Source organism: Scleropages formosus, chromosome 10, assembly GCF_900964775.1.
Source record: "Scleropages formosus chromosome 10, fSclFor1.1, whole genome shotgun sequence".
NCBI classification, from domain to species: Eukaryota; Metazoa; Chordata; class Actinopteri; order Osteoglossiformes; family Osteoglossidae; genus Scleropages; species Scleropages formosus.
The window spans coordinates 23,948,687-23,968,164 of NC_041815.1; the positions used below are offsets into that span (position 1 = coordinate 23,948,687).

At 41.5% G+C, this 19,478-nt stretch overlaps 1 protein-coding gene across 2 annotated transcripts; it reads right to left on the bottom strand.

Moving 5' to 3' along the window:
• Nucleotides 1-1,681: 1,681 nt before the first annotated feature.
• On the bottom strand, nucleotides 1,682-10,125 carry samsn1a (SAM domain, SH3 domain and nuclear localisation signals 1a). 2 transcript variants are annotated; one of them, XM_029255241.1, is made up of 9 exons: nucleotides 9,973-10,125; nucleotides 7,588-7,668; nucleotides 6,892-7,029; nucleotides 5,508-5,622; nucleotides 5,046-5,197; nucleotides 4,632-4,838; nucleotides 4,255-4,405; nucleotides 2,964-3,171; nucleotides 1,682-2,799 (listed from the first exon to the last, which is right to left on the bottom strand). In XM_029255241.1, the coding sequence occupies exons 1-8, from the start codon at nucleotides 10,027-10,029 to the stop codon at nucleotides 2,993-2,995; spliced, it is 1,080 nt and encodes a 359-aa protein (XP_029111074.1). In that variant the 5' UTR covers nucleotides 10,030-10,125; the 3' UTR covers nucleotides 1,682-2,799; nucleotides 2,964-2,992. The 2 variants fall into 2 exon arrangements, with proteins under 2 accessions (XP_029111074.1, XP_029111073.1); XM_029255240.1 differs by having other exon boundaries at nucleotides 1,682-3,171.
• Nucleotides 10,126-19,478: the final 9,353 nt, after the last annotated feature.

Sequence of the window (19,478 nt, forward strand, 5' to 3'; positions counted from 1 at the left end):
TTTTTTTTAAAAGTAAGTTTTATAAAGAGCATAGGGTCACAGATCATACAGGTACAAATATGTCCACGCACATAGCGCTAGGGCTCAGGATCAAAAGGGTTACGCTGTATCGCAGGTATGGTCACGTAGTATTTTCTAGAAAATTTCGGAAGGGTGTCCAGACATTCCAAAGTTCCTTAGCGTTGTTGTCATTTGAATCGAATGTAATTTTTCCAAGTGGAAGAAATTTGGCAACTTGAGTGATCCACATATTTACAGACCACAACAAATATATTTGTTATATATTATAACATCTACAGCTGCTTGTTCCAAGTGGGTCACGGTGAGTTGGAGCCTACTGGCAACACAGGGTTCAAGCCCAAAGTGGGAGGCAATACATCCTAGACAAGGCACCAGTTCGTTGCAAGGCATCCCAAGCGGAGCTTGAACCCCAGATCCACCACACAGTAGGAACAGGCCAAATCTGCTGTGCCACCATGTCCCCCTATACAATATAATATATTTCAATAATGTTAAACTATACATAAAAACATATTTCAACATTAAAATATATTCCTTTACCAAGTATGTTACAATTAACAAAGGCTACTATTTTAAAATCCAAATTCAACAAAGTGATGGGTCGAAAGGAAAAGCATTCTAATGGATCTTTGTCGTGGGAAAATTAGACTAATTGAAGCCCTTTGCCGAGAGTGAGGGATATGGCCCTTTTAAAGTATGTTGTCAATTACTGACATCGGTATAGGCTGTAATTGTTATAGAATTCCATGAGAAAGCCACCAGGACCTGGCTCTTTGTGTCCCAGACCTCCTCTGAACTAAAGGATGCGTTTAGAAAAGAAGGCAGTATGCTTTATAGAACATTGTTCTTTATGTGCGAAAGACGGTTTTCTTAACCATTCTTCTTCCTGTTGCCCAGAGCAGCTGAAGAAAGTGCACTGAAGGTTCCAGTAAAGGTGCAGAAATTCATGGGCCTAGGCCTTCATTTTCCATAGGATCTTTTTTTTTTTTAAATTTTACTTTAAAATGAGCTGTTTGTATTTTCTGGTTTCATAGAAGTATCTGACATAACAATCATAAATGTACAGTTTAAAGTCATACTTACAACCTGCTTAAGGTGGCCTGACAGTGCCATACACAGTAAACTCTGTAACCTGTGTCTGTAGATTGCTCTGTAGGAGGCAAAATACAGATTACAGAAAACAACTGTCTGGTCAGTAAAAAAAAAAAAAAATTCTGAAATCAGACTGTATAAAATAATATTTTGAAGAAAATTTTGGCTTGGACATAACAAATCCAGTGATATGTAATAATATCTATAGAAATATTGCATGAAAATATTAGAAAAATCCCTGTTAAAACCCACAAATCATCATCGGGAAGTGTTATCTCAGCATCTCACAGTAAACTCAGTACCACTTATTTTCAAAAACAAAACAAATTACCACTGAATCTCAACTTCCAGCAAAGGTAATCTGAATTTCATTGTGCTTCTGTAATTTATCCATATAACTTAGCAGATGTTTCCTGAGTGATGGTGCTTTTAAACTACCTGGAAGAATGAAAACACGGTTGCACTGAAATTTGTTGTTGTGCCTAGATAGACAAATTGAAAATTTTTCAGCAAATTATACAAAGCATTACTAATGATGTATTAAAATTTATGTTTTTTATTGGGAAAAAATACATACAGTTTTAATGGAAACACTGATCTAAGATGAACACAATTGAGCATAGTCATATTGTTTGCTTTTACAATGACAATGTCACAAAAAACCTCCAATTGGAGCCCTACAGCACAAACACATTTTAGCACAGGAAAAGTATATGTAAAAGAAAAATACACCATTTATTCTGCACTACCCATTTATCAGTTGAAAAGAATCAGTTGACCTCTTAGTATTCTTTCCCTTGTATTCTGTTTTTGGCAAGAAGTTGCTACTGCTTCATGATGAGCTGTAGTATTGTTTAAATTACATTACATATTTACAGGTTTCCGAAAAAATTGGAATAACATAAGAAACGTGCTTGAACAATATATATGAATACACAACACTAGAACAAACATTGCAGCACGACATGCCTGTATGGCACACAATTCTAGAGGTGTATTACATCTGACCACTGGCCGATCAGAGGTTCACAGGTTGCTGCTATTGGAAATATAAGGAAGTCAATCATAGGACAGCAAGATGTTTACATGTTATGTCACTTGGACTTTACAGCACCCTTTACAACATACTAGGAGCCACAGCTGCAGCAGATGGTGCATAATGATGTCAGCAATGGTGTTAGAACAAAAGTCATAAGTCCTGATGTTGGTAAAACTTTACATCTGATTTGGACCAGAGCTGGTATACTAATAATAAATAATAAAGGATGTTCCATAAAACCAACCAAAAGGCATTGATAAAGTCTCTGAACCCCACAATTTTAACAATGTTATCAATGTAATAACTATCCTCTGCAGATTGAGGAATAACTAATAATAATAATAATAATTTTTTCTTTTTTACAGATGTTTCTTTTATTGCAAAGTCTGATTCATCCAGTAGATGGCGCTGTTTTGCAGGTCTACTTGAAAAAAGGCAAATTGGCCTCTTCAACACACTAAACAGGAATTTTCAATGTAAAATCGTACTTTGCCTAAATAGATTTTTTTCTTCGCAACCCTTCAATATCTGTAAAAAAAACACCGTTCTGACATCACTGTGTACACTCTGGTGCAGGTGTGTGAAGGATGGTGCCACTGCCTTCTCACTCAACAAATGAATGACCCAGAATCTGACACTGAATGACCCTAAAGACAAACGAGAGAAAAAGAAAGTAAATGATAAAAGACATGTGAAGCATAATTTACAGATATATCATATCAAACAAATTAAGATAAGTACTTAAGACAAGTGGGCTGCACATGGGAAACGGATGCGAACACGAGGTCTTAAGAAAATTGTACTTATTTACAGAAGATGAGTTCTGTACAATCCCACAGTTTAAGTTTCAACGGCAGGTTTCTGAGAGGGCTCCTGTTGGCTCTCTGCATCCTCTTTGCCGTTGTCTGAGCTCTCTGACGATAAGTAGCAGCCAGAATCACGCGGGTATTCGATAGGCTCCACCTTCAGGCTCCCAGATAGGGGGTCTTGGGCACCGTCGTTCTCCACGTGCTCGTTGTCTGCAGCAAGATCAAGGCAATTAAGTGCATAAAGTATGTAAACTATATTATATTAAGTATAAACTATATATACTTAGGCTACGGTAAAGCAGGTAATGACACGGTTAAACTGAGCTCCTGAGCAGGAGGGTCAGGTGATGTAGTGGTTAAGACCATAAAATTTGCATTTATTTATTTAGCAGATGCTTTTCTCCAAAGCGACTTCCACTGAACTCTATGTAGCATTATCATCCCACACACCTTATTCACCAAGGTGACATGAACTCTGATTCCGAAAACTGCAGGTTCACACCACGCTTCTTTTACCGGGGTAACAACCTTGAGCCCAGCACCTACCTTAAATTGCGCCAGTAAAAATACCACTTTATAAAAGGGTGAAATACTGTAAATTGCTTTGGATAAGATAGTCAGCTACTCAAAAAGTTAATAATAAACATTTACTTAGCTGATGCTTCCTTGAAAGGTGCTTTAATTGATTTTTATGCATTTGTGCAGCAGGGTACTTCTACCCTTGCAGTTTACCTTATGACAGCAGGAGGTGGGGTTCAAATCTGGGCACTTTCAGTGGAAGGCAGCAGCTCTAACCACTGTGCTACCTGCTGGCCTTCATACACAGGTAATGGCAACACTCTCTAAATGTTGCGTTATTAATGCTTCAGACATGAATGTAAACAAAGTCTCATTGCACAGAAATAAACTAACTTCCACCCGCAGCACACGGTGATACTTCTTCCCTTTTAATCTTGGTAAAACCTTCAACAGGTGCACAAATTTACGTTTTCTTTAACAGCTAAGGATGCTTAGCAGACGGTAACCAACTTAAGTTCACAGTTTAAACAAGTTCAGCATGGTTGTTCTGTGAATGATTTCTGGTAATGTTATATAGGGGATAAAATCTGAAGACTTGCTGCTCACTATGGGGGGGGGGGGGGGGGGCTCTGTTTTTCTGCTGCTGGGTGACTCTGGCTTTGCTGAGATCTGAAGGAAGTGACTGTTCCCTCATGTCTGTGGTTTCCGATGATATCGGTTGCCAAGCACAAGAGCTCAGTGCGTTTGAGTTGAAGAAGACGCCACCCTACTCACTCTCTGTGTCCTGCAGGTTTTCTGTGGCGGCCAGAAGCCGCTGCCGGTGATCCGGGTCCGTCATGTTCAGCTCTATCAGGTGCTTCTCCTGCAAGTCCTTGAGATCATCCACCGTCTGGTAGCCGTTGAGGAGCAGTGTAGAAGCGTACTCCTGCATGTTTCAAGGCAGGAAATAATCTGTGGTTTTATTTACTATAATTAACATCACATAGAAGAACGTGGGTGGCTGATGTTCAAGGACGTTGCGTCAGCATAGGAGGATGTACGGGGTGTTGTTGACTGGCCCTGTCATGTAGGGAAAATGTTCAATTTCACTCATTTGGCTGGCAGTTAGTGTGATCAGCGGGCCTATAAGCACAAGGGTGCTGTATGCTCACCTCTAAGTTGAGGCGTTCCAACAGCTCCTGTAGAGTCTTGGGTCGAGGCCTCTTGCTCCGCCGATGGGGCCTGATCTTCGGTGGCTGGGCACCTTTCTCCTCGAGAAGGTCCACGTAGATGAACTTGAAGTTGCCCACTCTGTTGTGCAGCATCCCTGTCCATATTCCCATCGGGGGTTTGCTGATGATGTCGATTACATCACCCACCTGTTAAAATGGAGTAAAACTTCAGATTTCACACTGTTGTAAAGTGACTCCTATCTTACTTATGTTAGGAGACCCAAAGACTTCTATCGTTATGAATAATTTCTCGCTGATTTTCACACTTTGCCTACGACGACAAGAACACACACCTTAATTTTGACTAAGATTTGAAGGAAATGCAGGCAGCTGGGGCCAAAATGGTCTGCATACCTTGAGCTTAAGGGAGTCCGTGTCGTACGGGCTTGGGACAAAATCTGTGTGGACTCTGGCTCTTCCGCAGAACTGACCCGTGTAGGGAATGTCATCTTCCAGCCTCAGGCTGTCTCTGTTACTGGAACCATCAGAGCTGCTGGTAACACCACCTAAGCTCGAACAAATACACACAGAGGTCTGACCAGGGTTTTCTCATCATGTGTCCACTATACGTGGTTCAGTCTGTCAGGAATTTGCATGGTGTCCTCATGTTTGCTTGGCTTCCTCCAGGTGCTCTGGTTTCCTCCCACAGCCCAAACACATGTTTTCCAGGTGAATTTGTCTCTCCAAACTGCTCGTAGTGTGTATGTGTGTGTGTGTGTGTGTATGTGAATAAGTTGTTTGCAGTCACCTTGAACAAAGGCATCAGCTAAATGCAGACAGGAGTAATAGTACTTGATCCCAATGTGTTTTACTCACTGGAAGAACTCTGACCGCTGCAGAGACTCTCCACAGAGTTTGTCTTCAGATGGTCTTTCTCTGTGTGATGACTGCTATCTACCTCTCCCTCGTGGTCTTGCTCGGTCGTATCACCCTGGACAGAAAGGCTGGATCAAATCAAAGTTCCAGAAAGATGCAGCAAAATGCTGTTTCTGTTCCAGTCACTGCGCATAGCTGCTCCTAAATTTATTTCGTGTGTCATACACTTGGCCAACATCCCGGCTGTAAAGGATAAATACCGTAGAGCTTTCTTGTGGTTCATAACTATAACTAGTACTGAGCTCATAACCAACCCACATCTGTGGTTAACAGTTCTCAGCAGGCTTTCAGATTTGATAAAGCGCTGTTGTATGTCAGCGAGAACTTGCGCTGGCTCCTTATGCTGCAAACTTTTGAGTTAAACTTTTCGTAGATATAAACATTTTTACACAGAGAGAAAGAGAACGTAACAAGAAAACTCATTTTGGACTCTGGTGATGTAAGAACTGTACTGTAATTCTGTTTAAATTTATGCACAGCGAGACACCAAATATTTGTAGTACATCTGTGGTGTTATTCTTTTCTTCATTATTTAATGATAAGGAAACCAGAAAGTGGTGAGTTACGTTGAGCAGTAATCGGTAATACTCCATGATTGCACCTGACAATGGTTTGCTGACCAGATGGATGGATGAATAGATGGTTGGAAGTGTTATAGACTATTTTTTTTCATTTACAGCTGTATCTAAGGATTTTTCGGACCCTAATCCGTGAATAAATGGAGGGATGCTTGTATTATGTAGCTTTCATTGACTCTGGCTTAGTGATCAGTGTAGCTTACAAACAATTTGAGTTACGAACACATTTCCAGTCCCTTTTCCGTTTCTAACTTGAGGAGCCTCTGTGTATCAAAATAGCTTGTAAAAAAAAAACAAATCTGAGTTGTTAGTATCTAGTTTCCCCCCTCTGACAGCCTTTGAATAACGTGCAACAAGATTTAAAGGACTGAGCAGTGAAGTTTCAGTTTCAGATTGAAGTTGTTTTTTGCAAATGTTTTTAACTTATTTGTAATCTTAATGTATGTTCTTATGTTTTTTTATCACCCTCCTATGAGCTTCCGGAAATAGACATTTCATTGCCAGCAACCAGTGCTGTACGCCGAATTGTTGTGCATTTGACAAATAAACCTTTGATTGATTGATTATTGCATCCAGACAGACGTTGATATGAAATTTCTGTTCTGTAATGTTTTTTTTTTTTTTTTTTCCTTTTTTTGCTTTATTTGTGTTAGTCATGGGTCTGATGAAAGACTGGATGTTGACATCCTGAATTTTGAGAAGTCGAGCTTCAAGTTAGAACCCGCAACCTTTTATCTCCCCCTCACCATCTCATCATAGGTGGCCTTGGCATACTTCTTGCCCATCTTCTTGCGCATGGTCATTGAGATAGCCCTCATTTTCATTCCAAGACTTCCTGATTTTATGTGTTCATAACTCTCAGGCCCCGATTCTTCATCAGCATGCTACAGAAGCGCATACAAGCAAAAACAAAAGATAAGTACGTTACAAAAATAAACATTATAATGAAATGTTGCAGCAACAAAATTTTCTTCACCATCCTCACAGCTTAAGTTATTTTTAGAACTGCTGTGTCCGGGGTGCTGTTATGAAGCCCATGGATATGCTTGAGAGACATTTCTCTCTGGAATTGCGTCACTTTTTCTGCCGCATGGCCTCGATCGCCAACGTTTTGTGCAAACATTCAAAAAGATCGTTTCGTCTACGAATGAGCAAGATTTCACAAGTCCGTTAGCTTTGCATCCTGTTATCTTTTGTTACGTTGACAATCATAGTAATTGCTACATTGACGATCAATCATAGTAATTTAATCTCAACGATATTTCAAAAGGAAGCATCATTTCTAATTTTGTAAAATGCCATAGTTGGGCGATCATGTGCAGTGCAGCGCGTTACCCTTTCCTACTGTTTCCTGAGAGCCTCTTGTGTTCTTGCAAATTAATTGCTTCACGTGTAAAGAGGAAAGCAGGTCACTGCTGAAGAGGGATAAATGATGAGCATACCACCATGTCGCCGTTTTCCTCAGGCTTGCTCGGCGATGACTGGTGTCTGAAGACATCGAATTTTCCAAAGCTCGTGGAGCGCTGTGAAAAAAGGCCAGAGGTGAGCACAGCCTCACTGGCGTGACAGCGGAATGCCTGTGTTTTGCGTAAATGTGGCTATTGCGTAAGGCTTACACATGTACTCAACGTTACTTCACATTCTGACATCTCTTTGTGAAAATTTCTATTAAAGCCTGCGATTGGCGTTTTCTGGACCTTCGCCGCTCAGCGAAACACTATTCTTCTTAAATCCTTGCAGGTCTCTTTTAAGATTTCATATTCAGGAGATATTGTTTCCAGTTATCAGCAATCCTTTGATGAAATGGTCAATAGTCCCACTATGTATTTCTCCTATATTGCTAAATTGACAATCAGTCATAGTAATTTAATCTCAACGATATTTCAAAAGGAAGCAGTAGCAAAAAAAAAAAAAAAAACCTACCCTCTGCTGACTTAGGTAACTTATGTACATCTGTATGCTTTACTCATATACAGTTACTCATTTGACTCAGGTAATACACCTTTCCAGGTAATACACCTTTCCCAAAGGCACACCAGTACTGTGACCATATAAACAACTGCTAAATGCATCAACTGCGCAATGCTGTCAGACACTTTCTGCTATTGTGAATGAATGTTTAAAAATAGTCATAAACATAAAAGAGCTTTAATCCAAAGTAAACCTGTTGACTCCAACCAAACACGTACACCAAAATAATTATATAATGCAATAATCCCCATAATCATGCTTAGATACTATGGCTGAGCTTACAGAAAGCAATGACGCAGTTCTTTTTTATTGATTAATCTGACATGACCCCGTTGAACTTGACACATGTGTGCAGATACATCTGTCACAGTCTCTCGGCTCACTTCCTCATGCCAACTGTCCGGCAGTGAATTTCTGTTGTAGTTCAGTATATGGTGATCCCATCTGCGTGAACAAGTGGCATCCACAAAAAAAGAGCTGACCAGTTTCTACCAGGGTGGCATTGACAGCGTTCTGACTGGAGGCATCATGGTATGGTTTGTCAATGGCACCCAAAAGGACAAAGACGCCCTCCAGAGAGCGGTTAGAACAGCCAAACGCATTACTGAAAGAGAACTTCCACCAGTAGAACCTGCACCATCCTGGCCACAGTCTGTTCGTCTGGCAAACTCCCAAATACAACCATCGGTGTCGCAGCCCTGAGAGCATCATGACCCAAAGCAGCAGGCTTATGAATTGCTTTTTCCCCGGCACAGATTGCCAAAGACATGCAGACCAGCTGAACAAAGAAACCCTGAATATCTCTACACCCACAATGACCACCTCTTAAAAACACTGTGCGTGTGCAATCACTGTTCCTTATTGTGCACACCTTAAATGTCAAAATACTATGTGCAATAATAGTTCCTTAGTATGTACAGTGCTTCTCTCACTAGTCATTTCATTTATCTGACACTTTTCTCCAAAGCAGCTTACAGTGTTATTGACCTTTTTATACAGCTGGGTAATTACTAGAGCAATTTAAGGTAAGTACCTTGCTCAAAGGTACTACAGCCAGAGGTGGGGATCAAACCTGCAACCTTTAGATCTAAATGCAGTAGTACGAATCACTACACTACCAGCTGTCCTGTAGGCATTCTTAATTTCTTTGATTTTTTTGTGTACAGTGTGTTATTTTATTAGGATCATACTGTACTCTGGTTAGGGATGTGATGGCACAGCAGGTTTGGCTGGGTCCTGCTCTTTGGTGGGTCTGGGGTTCAAGTCCCGCTTGGGGTGCCCTGCAACGGACTGCCGTGCCGTTCTGGGTGTGTCCCCTCCCCCTCCAGCCTTGTGCCCTGTGTTGCTGGGTTAGGCTCCGGTTCGCCACGACCCCACTTGGGACGAGCAGTTTCAGACTGTGTGTGTGTGCGCTATGGTCTGTTGGCTTTCTGCTCCTGTTTGTGACGATGGCTGTTCTGATTAAGAATCCCTGTAAGGTTTCCGATGCACTGAACATAGAAATGTAATGAAGCTTACTCACATTAAAAAAGTTTACATTTTAGTGATCAGTGCGCTGTAGACTTTGATACAAAAGTGGTGTCTCCTTGGCAGTAAAAGTGCAAAAAAATTACTCGAAAACGTAATAAGACAGCACTTCCGAGGAAGGCTTTGACAAAACTTAACTGATTTGTGTTGCCATGTGCACTGAAATACTACAATTAAGCACAACTTTTTTTTTTTGTAATGTAATTCTCTCAGAGTAAATGATTTTTACAGCAGCACTTATAAGCAGTAATTAAAAGGACAGCGTTACTAAAATGTCAAGCTTAGACGCTTAGACAAAGGGCGCATGAGTAATCCTTGACCTTTCCTACCTTGGGCTTGTTGATTTTTGGTTTGTCTGAAACATTCGAAGGTTTCCTTTGAAGCATCTTTCAGTCCAGCGTCACGAAAGGAAACCGAGCCCCGCGTGGTATCCGACACAGCTCACCCACCGTCGAGTGCTGAACTGCGGTGGATTCGCCGAGAGACACTTTTTTGCAACTTCCTCAGAACGGACAGGATGTGAGCAAAGTTCTCGATCTATCTCTGAGCTGTCAGATTCAGAGGGGGGGAAAACACGGTATAATTGCTGAAGTCAACATGTGGTTTGCCACTTGGCTACTGCACGCTGTCGACCTGGACGCCTATGCAATCCTACCCACGGGGGGCTTTGTTTCAGCACCGGCCCAAAACCGTACACCAAGTACTCAAAGAGTCAAAAGAGTCAAAGAGGTGAGCCAAGTGTACTGACATGCCATCGTCGTGTTTCCTTTTCATTAATGCCCTCACCACGATGTCTCGTACGCGCAATTTACTGGAAAAAGTTGGCGACTTTCACATCTCGTTCGTTGTGAAATGTTTCAGTGAAGAAAACTGGGACGAGCCTTGCCGCTCAGGTACAGTACTGGGCTAAGTGGAACTCTCTCTGCTTTCTCCCCTCATCTTTCAAAAGCAGAGATCAGTTTCAGGAAGTCCTGAGCCATGAACGCCACATGCAGGAAGAACTGATGAAACTCGGTGTTGCAAGTTACCCCTTATTTCAAGTCGCCATCTGATTCCACTTTTTAAATGGAATTACAAACACGGATACTGTCGGTATAGATTCACTGCCTTAACTGTCAGTAGCTCATCATTTGTGTATACTAATAATGTGTAGTACAGTTCGTATGTATTGTTCTCATGTGTACACATTATTAGTATATACAAATGATGTATATACTATAGTATGATACTACAGTACAGTACAGAACTAACTCTTCCAGGTTTTTTATATTTGTTGTAACAGTAGGGATGTTTTTACATGCTGCTATAGGTTGAATTCTTGGCATCTCAGATAAATCTAATGAGTATATTTCTTCCTGCTCCATAGTGGGCTCAAGCATATGTCTTTGGAATGTTGGAGGAAACTGGAGTATATGTTGGAGGCCTGCGTAAACACGAGAGGAGGAGAACGTGCAAACCGCACACAGACTGGGCCAAATCCAGACCTTCACCTAAAAATGCCAGATCCTGAGAGATAGCAGCACTACCCACTGCGACACTGTCTCAACTGTGCAGAATACAGATTTCAGTTTTGTTTTATAGTAATTCTGATTTTTTATCGCACATTATAGGCCGAAGATTTGTAATGACATATTAAAGGTGTTAATTTTTTCTACAATTTTAGAGTTTTAGTTCTGGCTCAAAATGCATCTCTACATATTGAAGGATTTGGGCACATTTAAACCATCTTAAATCATGTCCAGTGGTCCTTGACCAGATCCAGGTAAAACTGGGCATTGTCTCCTGAGACCTCCTGGAAGGGATTTATTTATAAAATAATTCCTTGTCTATTCAGAGAGCTGGGATTGTGTCAATCGCTCATCACAGAGACGGAACTGAACACTTGCAAGTCTGTGAGGTGTGCAGTGATGCAAGATAAAAATCAGTCTTCATGTAATGAATTTCTTAAGATGATGCAGAACCTAAAAAAAAAAAAACTTCCACATATTCTTTTTTTACCTCTTTGTTGCTTCCTTTCATATCTCTTTTCACTTTGTACATTATGCCATATACCATAATGTACCATAGGGTAGTGGTGATGTAGGGGTTAGAACTGTTGTCTTTGAACCCACATGTTTGGATCCCACCTACAGGTGTAGTGCTGTTGAGCATAGTACATACCCTAAATTGTTCAGTTGTGTAAAGGGGGTCAATAGTTGTAGGTAGTTTGACATTGTAAGTTGCTTTAGAGAAAATTGTCAGTTTAATGAAAAAAGTCAATAAGTGACATAATTCTTTTACTACGGTAGAACTGAAATCTCTGCATCTTACAGGTAGCAGAATTTAAAGACATGAACTTGTACCCGGAAGATTATTGATTTAAGCTCCAAGGCGCTTCAAGGCGCTTTACTTGAATCCCGTCGAATTCAGCACAGATTGTAATTACACAAAGTCAAATTGATTTCCCTTGCAAACAGTTACAGCTGTGGCCAAAAATACAAGAATCCTTCTTGCAAATAATTTTCTCAGATATAAATTGAAACTAGGGGGGTGCAGTGGCGCAGTGGGTTGGACCACAGTCGTGCTCTCCGGTGGGTCTAGGGTTCGAGTCCCGCTTGGGGTGCCTTGCGACGGACTGGCGTCCCGTCCTGGGTGTGTCCCCTCCCCCTCCGGCCTTACGCCCTGTGTTACCGGGTTGGCTCCGGTTCCCCGTGACCCCGTATGGAACAAGCGGTTCTGAAAATGTGTGTGTGTGTGTAAATTGAAACTGAATTCTTGATTTCACTTCCTTGAAGGCTTCTGTTTTCTCTAGATGTAGAGATGGTGTCCTTTATGAAAAAAAGCTCTAATTTGGCCTCATCTGTCCATGAGACATTCTCAGAGAAAGATTTTGGCACGCTCAGGTGTGTTTTGGCTAATTGCGCTCAAATTGCAGTCGGAATTCATTAAGTCTCTCTCAGCAGTGGCATCGTCCTTGGTCTCCTAACTCACAATGGGGAAAAAAACACCTTCCCCACAGGGAAGCATGGAGGAGATTCAGATTTGGGGTTACTTTGCTGACTCACACTGAGTGTTGTGAACATGAGCATGATATCATAAAATTAGAAGAATACCATCGCATTTTGGAGTGCAATTTCACTCCCAGTGTCAGAAAGCCATGTGCCCATGAAAGGTCATGGGTCTTCCAGCAAAACAATTACCCCACATTAGAAACGCTCTACAAAAAGCAGGAATGATTGAAGACGAAATTCTGGACTACTCTGAAGTGGCAAGCAATGAGTCTAGACCTAAATGCAATTGAAAACCTGTGTAAGACATCCAAATGGCAGTTGGAAAAAGATACCCTTCAAATCTGAGAGGGACCGGAGCGGTTTGCACAAGAAGTGTGAGCCAAACTGCCAGTAAAGGAGTGCACAAAATCTCGTCAATGGCTTTAGGAAGCACCTGATTGCAGTAATTTTGACAAAAGGCTTTACGACCCAATACTGGGGTCTGGGGTGTCAATAATTTTGTAAATGCCATTTCTTTTTATTTAAAGGGCTATTTAAGTTCCAAATAATAAACAGAGGTTCTCTGGTATTAACAGTGAAATAAATGTGGTCAATGTTGGTCAATTTTTCTTTAAAAAAAAATGAAAAATTGAAAAAAAAATTTAAGCAATTTGGGAAAAGTGCATGAGTGCCAATATTTTTGGTCACAACTGCAAATTCCCTGATATAAACCTAACTTTGTGCAAACAAAGTTGGGCACAACTGATGGAAAAAACGATGGAAACAGTTCCAGTCACCAGGAGATCGTTACAAAGTATTTGGCCAAAAACCGCAAAGATATGGGCTAGCGATAGGTAACAGGTTTTAAACCCCCCCCCGCCCCCTTCCACTCACTCCGGAGTCACACAGGTCGAGGTCAGTGATGGATCTTATGATGCGCGGGGCAGGTTGATCCCGACATTCCCAGTCCCTGTTGCGCGGGAAGGTGAGGTCGCAGGTGTACACCCGGTACTCGGTTAACGGCCGACGGCAAGCGTGGTTGGCGGTTCCCCAGGGCGGGCTGCTCCAGCGTTGCTGGCAGCGGGGTGCCCCACTGCTCCACCGCAGGTCCACAGCCAGGACGGTAGTCTCCTGTGGCTGAGAGGGAAGGGGCCGACACGGCTGCTTCTCTGATCTCTTTGCTAAGCTGATGCAAGACACCGCCGCATGTTCGCCCGGCGACTTGCAGGCAGGAGTGTCACCTAAACCAAGGGGAGTTCATGAATGGATTTGTAATCTTTGGATTTTGTCACCAGAGTAAGCAAAATATTTAAATACCCGCACAAATATTATAATGTATTCAAATTATTATTTTGCTAAGATCTTTTCTACCAACGTATTTGTTGTTCCACACGACCCCATATATTTTCAGTATGAGGACTGTACTTCAACATACCACGGTTTTCAATGAAGCTTTTGCTCTTCCTGGGGCTTTTTTGAGGACCCTTCTTCCCCTGTGGAAAATACTGAGCCCTCTTCGCTGCTCCTCTTGATTCGTTCATTTCCACACTCAGCTCCTCAACCTGGAGCCACAGAGAACATACACAGTCATTCATAAAGCATTCCCATGAAACAACACTTCAAAATCATGCTGTTTATTATGAATAAATCATTGCCACAGATCTGATACTTCTACAGTACTGTGTATAAAAATATATCCAGTTCCTTTCCAATGAATCAACAGAGAGAAGTCTCTGTAGTTCTCTTTCAGCCTGATAGAGGATTTCTATAACTCATTTTCATAAAGCATTACGCTCAAAGAACACATACTTTATGCCACAAAAATCCGAGTTACGAATTCTTGAAGATACGAACTTTTCCCAGTTTGCTTACTCATTTTTAGTTGCATTTTCTTCACTATTCTATTTCCGCAAAACTGTCTTGCAGGGGGGCAAATGGCCAGCATTTCTAATTCCCATCTTTAGCAGCAAACTCCACTCAGAACAGAGTGGGGGGGAAGGGGACCGGGGAGCTTCACAGAGCAATTTCAATAAGTTTCGGTAGGTGTCTATTTCTACGCTCTTCTGACTACGACCTGAAAGTAACCAGACACTGACAAATAAGTTTACGTGGTGAATCGCTCACTTCCTTTTGGCCAGTTTTAATGCCCTCAATGGGAAACAAGAGACGCGGTTGGAATTTTTAAGATGAAACACTTCTTAATATGTTCTCCCACCTGTGTCATCTATTACATTATGCCCTTCTGTCCCACTGTTTCATTCTCCTGCAGCACCTGATCTTCGGGAGAAACTTGACGCTGTCTCCAGTTTTTAAAGCCAAGCAACACACTAAATAGGAGGTTGTGGACATGACTTATTTTTTAATTTTCCAGGTAATGACAGCCTTGTTGCAGGTGATCATCTCTACAGGTGCTGATTGTGACATGCACCGAAGAGTGATGCAGGACCTTTTCCCTGGCCTCTGACTGTCATGTCGATGAAGGATTGCAAGGGCAAAGTGCTCGGTCACCATCTGCACTGCCTTACGGACCACCCGTCACTGGGGCTAAATGGATGCTCCACTTTGGAGCATAGCATCTGTTCCCATCAAGGGCAGTGGGAGGGGTGGATGCTGGGGAGAGGGGCTGTACAGTTGGTACAGTGTGTATGAGGAACAAACCACATTTCGTTGCCTACTGCATGGACACTCCTGGTATGGATTCCACGCCTTCAAACTCACAACCTGCAGAGAAAGGAGGACCGGCAAATACCCAGTGAGACAAGCGCAAACTGATTCGCATCCGGTCGGGCTGTGGACGGTTGATCCGAAGAGACGCGGTGTAAGGAGCTAATGTTCAGTCAGACCTGGGGCAGCCAACAGCTGTTCTACACGATATAGGACTACACGTAAATATCCAGTCAGAGACAGGATATCAAACAAATATCCAGACAAAAATATCTAGTCACACAGAATACTTTGAAAATATCCAGTCAAAATCTAACAAAAGCCTAATATTCATCTGTCCAAAATTCATAACAAAAAGAAAATTGTGATGTCATATTGTTTTTCTTTGGAAACAATTTCTGGCAGCAATACTGCGAAAAAAGACTCTCTTCTTTGGCTTTGCTTACATATCCATCCCTCCATCCATGCTTTATCAACAGTCACAAGTTCAGTATAGGGTCACAGAGGTCTGTAGACTATCCCAGAAGAATAGGGCGCGAGACAGGATACGCCCTGCAAGGGGCAGCATTCAACTGTAGGAAATCGTGCTCATTTTTTATATTTATATTATATTTGCATACCTTACGGTGACATTTTAGACCAGTTCTGAATTCAAAGGCTGGTTTTTGTTTCACCTTCTGGGGGTTCTTTACAAAGGATGCTACATCATGCCTGTGGGCCTGGTCAGCTTGTGATAAGTTTGAGTGTAAAAATAAATGTGTGTTAATCTCAACAGCACATCTCCTATCATTTGACCTTAGACAGCTAGAAGGTTCTACATGTTGCACTATCCAGATTACAAAGGTAGTGTGAACCTATTGAATGGAGTTCAGAGCAGCTGAGCAGATTTTGTTTCATCAGAGCTGTGGTGTGGGTTGTGTACTGACATCCTGTTGTCGAAAGGGGGGTAGTTTTACCTGGGTCATATGTTCCTTCCTCCTCTCTGAAGCAGGCTGACACCCCCAGTCCTCCCCCACCTTGGGCTGTACCCGTGGGAGGTCCTTCCTTTTCCCTATCAAAATACTTTTGTTAAAAGGGCTGCCCAAACTAGCAGAAATAAGTGATATGACATCTGAGGCTTTGTCCATTTCTTAAATTTTAATGATTGATTTTCTCTCATTACTTTCTTCTAAGGGGGGCACGGTGGCGCAGTGGGTTGGACTGGGTCCTGCTCTCTAGTGGGTCTGGGGTTCGAGTCCCGCTTGGGGTGCCTTGCGATGGACTGGCATCCCATCCTGGGTGTGTCCCCTCCCCCTCCGGCCTTACGTCCTGTGTTGCCGGGTAGGCTCCGGTTCCCCGCGACCCCGTATGGGACTAGCGGTTCCGAAAGTGTGTGTGTACTTTCTTCTACACACACACACACACACTGTCTGAACCACTTGTTCCATACAGGGTTGCAGGGAGCCAGAGCCTAACCCAACAACACAGGGCACAAGGGGGAGGGGACACACCCAGGATGGGATGCCACTCCATCGCAAGGCACCCCAAGCGGGACTCGAACCCTAGACCCACCGGAGAGCAGGACCCAGTCCAACCCGCTGCACCGCTGCACCCCCTGCTATTTTCTTGTATTTTCACCTTAAAATGTTTTCATTAACACATGTTGTTCACATGAAGAAATACCTCAGAGGTGTGTTATAATTATATCTTTTATGATCTTAAATGGAGATGCATCCGAAGTCAGTGTCCTTTTTCACTAACTATGCATATTTTGCCTATTTCATTGCAAACTGTCTAACATTTTCTAAATCTGTTTGCTGTATTTTTATTTAGAAATTCGACTAACCTCTTCATCATTAGGGGCGAGCCCACCAAAATATCATCTTAGAAGGACAAGACTACAGGCTGTTTGTTTACCTTTGCTCTGATCATTCCTGATGTGCACCAAATCTCCTCCTTTTCTGGGTGACTGCCAGTAGATGTTATTGCAGTCAGCACTATCTGAAGCAAGGAAATTAGAACCCAAAGCATTAAAGGTTTATTCGTCCAGAGTGGCCAAACAGAAATCAAATAGATTCAAATAGAGTGGAAGATGCCAAGTAGGTCACTGAGCCCTGCCGTTGATACGCTTGGCATCTGCTCAGTAGCTTTTTTCTTTTCTGCTGTTTTTTTTTTTACCCCCTTTCCTTTTTTTCTAGTACATTGGATGAGGATTAAGAAAATAAAAGTAGAAATACCTTTACATCTTTCTCATGGTTTTTAACTCTGGTATAAAAGCTGCACAAGTCACAGTTCTCCTTTTAAATCTCCATATATTTCATTTCTGGATGTGCCATTATTTGTTTCTTCATCATTTTCTTCTTGTGATATGTGTCTTCAGAGTAAAGTAATGCTTTAGACAATCTGTCTGGATATTACTGTCATGCAACACGAGCATGAATTTAGTTTCCTTTCATTTAAGTGCCCCGTTCCTTTTCGGTGTATCAGGATTGCTTCATACAAACCTATTGCTTCATTGTCAGATGCTGATTTAGGCATCAGTGTCCTGGAGCAAAAAACAAGAGGTAAGAAAAAAGATCACATGTCTTTTTAAGGGTAAAATTTTACATGTGTGCAGAGAGAAAATCCTTTTCTGTTGGCAGCTGTATCTTATCATTTAAGAAAAAAATATCACTGATGAGTCAAGAAATTTCTGGTATATATGGAAACGGAAACTGTCTACACTTACATAATCTCAGCAGATTATTCTCAAATATTGCACAATTCGGTCAATTGTGATGCATATTTTGATATCAACACAAGTTGATGTATTGACCGTGTCTGATGTGTAGACTCTTTAGGTGTATTGCCTTCAGGGACATATTTGATGTAAAGAATTCATTTTCTCCTCATGGCCCAACGACCGTGTCTACCATTACAAATTTACAAGCCTTTCGGACACAGTTTTGTGGAGGTCACCGAACAAATAATAGATTTTCTGCCGAGCGTGTGTTCCGTAGCCCACCGGAAAGATGAAGGATTAGCGACATAAACGCCTTTCGCTAAAAGCCAGCACCTCATAGAGGTGACCTCCAGTGAACTGTGTTCTGTGACCTTGCAAAGAGCATCAGACTGGAATGCATATTAAATAGATGGAGCACTGTGAGGTCATCGCTAAGTGATCTAACCCTAACCCAGCGATGTCTTCCCTGTGGCTCAAATGCTGACCCACAAGTCATATGGGTGAATTTTGTAGTTAGATCACATTTAAACCGAAACTGGAATGTAAGATGTAGGGCTTGTCAATTAAGCAATGTTACACATTCGCTTTCAGAATTATTTCATTTATCTTGTCAAACCAGGATCAGCGAGTTTTTTTCCTCTTATTTTTATTTGATCATCATCAGCATATCAGCTGCATTCCATGTTATACCTAAACACCCATTTCAACATTTGCTTGCACAAGAGGGCAGACAGCCGGCTGAAGACTTGGTACTTTTAAATCATGGAAGCCAGAGATGCAACAAGCATATTAAAAAGTTTCTTATGAAAGTATTATCTCCAAAAAGGGCAGACAGCTGCAAGTCCATTTTCATTTCAACCTTCTTTTTTTACTTCACTAGGGTGCATTTCAACTGTTTTACCCTTTAGCCGGCACACATGAATCCAAGTCAAAGCAAGAAAGGCACATAACTCACTTTTTCTTCTTCTTTTTCACACTGTCATTGTGAAATTGAGAAAGCTCCTGAGAGGAGAAAAGGGAAATATTTGGCTTTTTTTTTTGCATGAGTGCATTTTTTATTATAGCATCTCATAATAACGCATCAGCATGTCGTATTGCTGTTGTGCAATGTTCATTACACAACCTTGTAATTTTTTTATGATGCTTTTTACGATTATTAAAAATGGTCAGTGACTGAAAACGCAGAACTGGAATTGCCTGATAGAAATTAGTATGACATAACAAAACATCAAACAAAATTTATGGAATTTTTACAGTAAGAGGATTGCGAGGATCCACAGACTGAACAATAAACCCTTAGCAATAGCTTGTAGAAAAATTTCCAGCACCTACTACTACATTCTGACTTTCTTGCCTGGTCATAAATACTGCACTTGCATCATTCCTTAATAAAAACTGCACAACGGTTTCATAAAGAATACATAATAGTTTCAATAGTTTCTTAAAAACCAGATTTTCTGAAATAAATTTCATACCATCTCTTTTCTGTTGGACATTTATT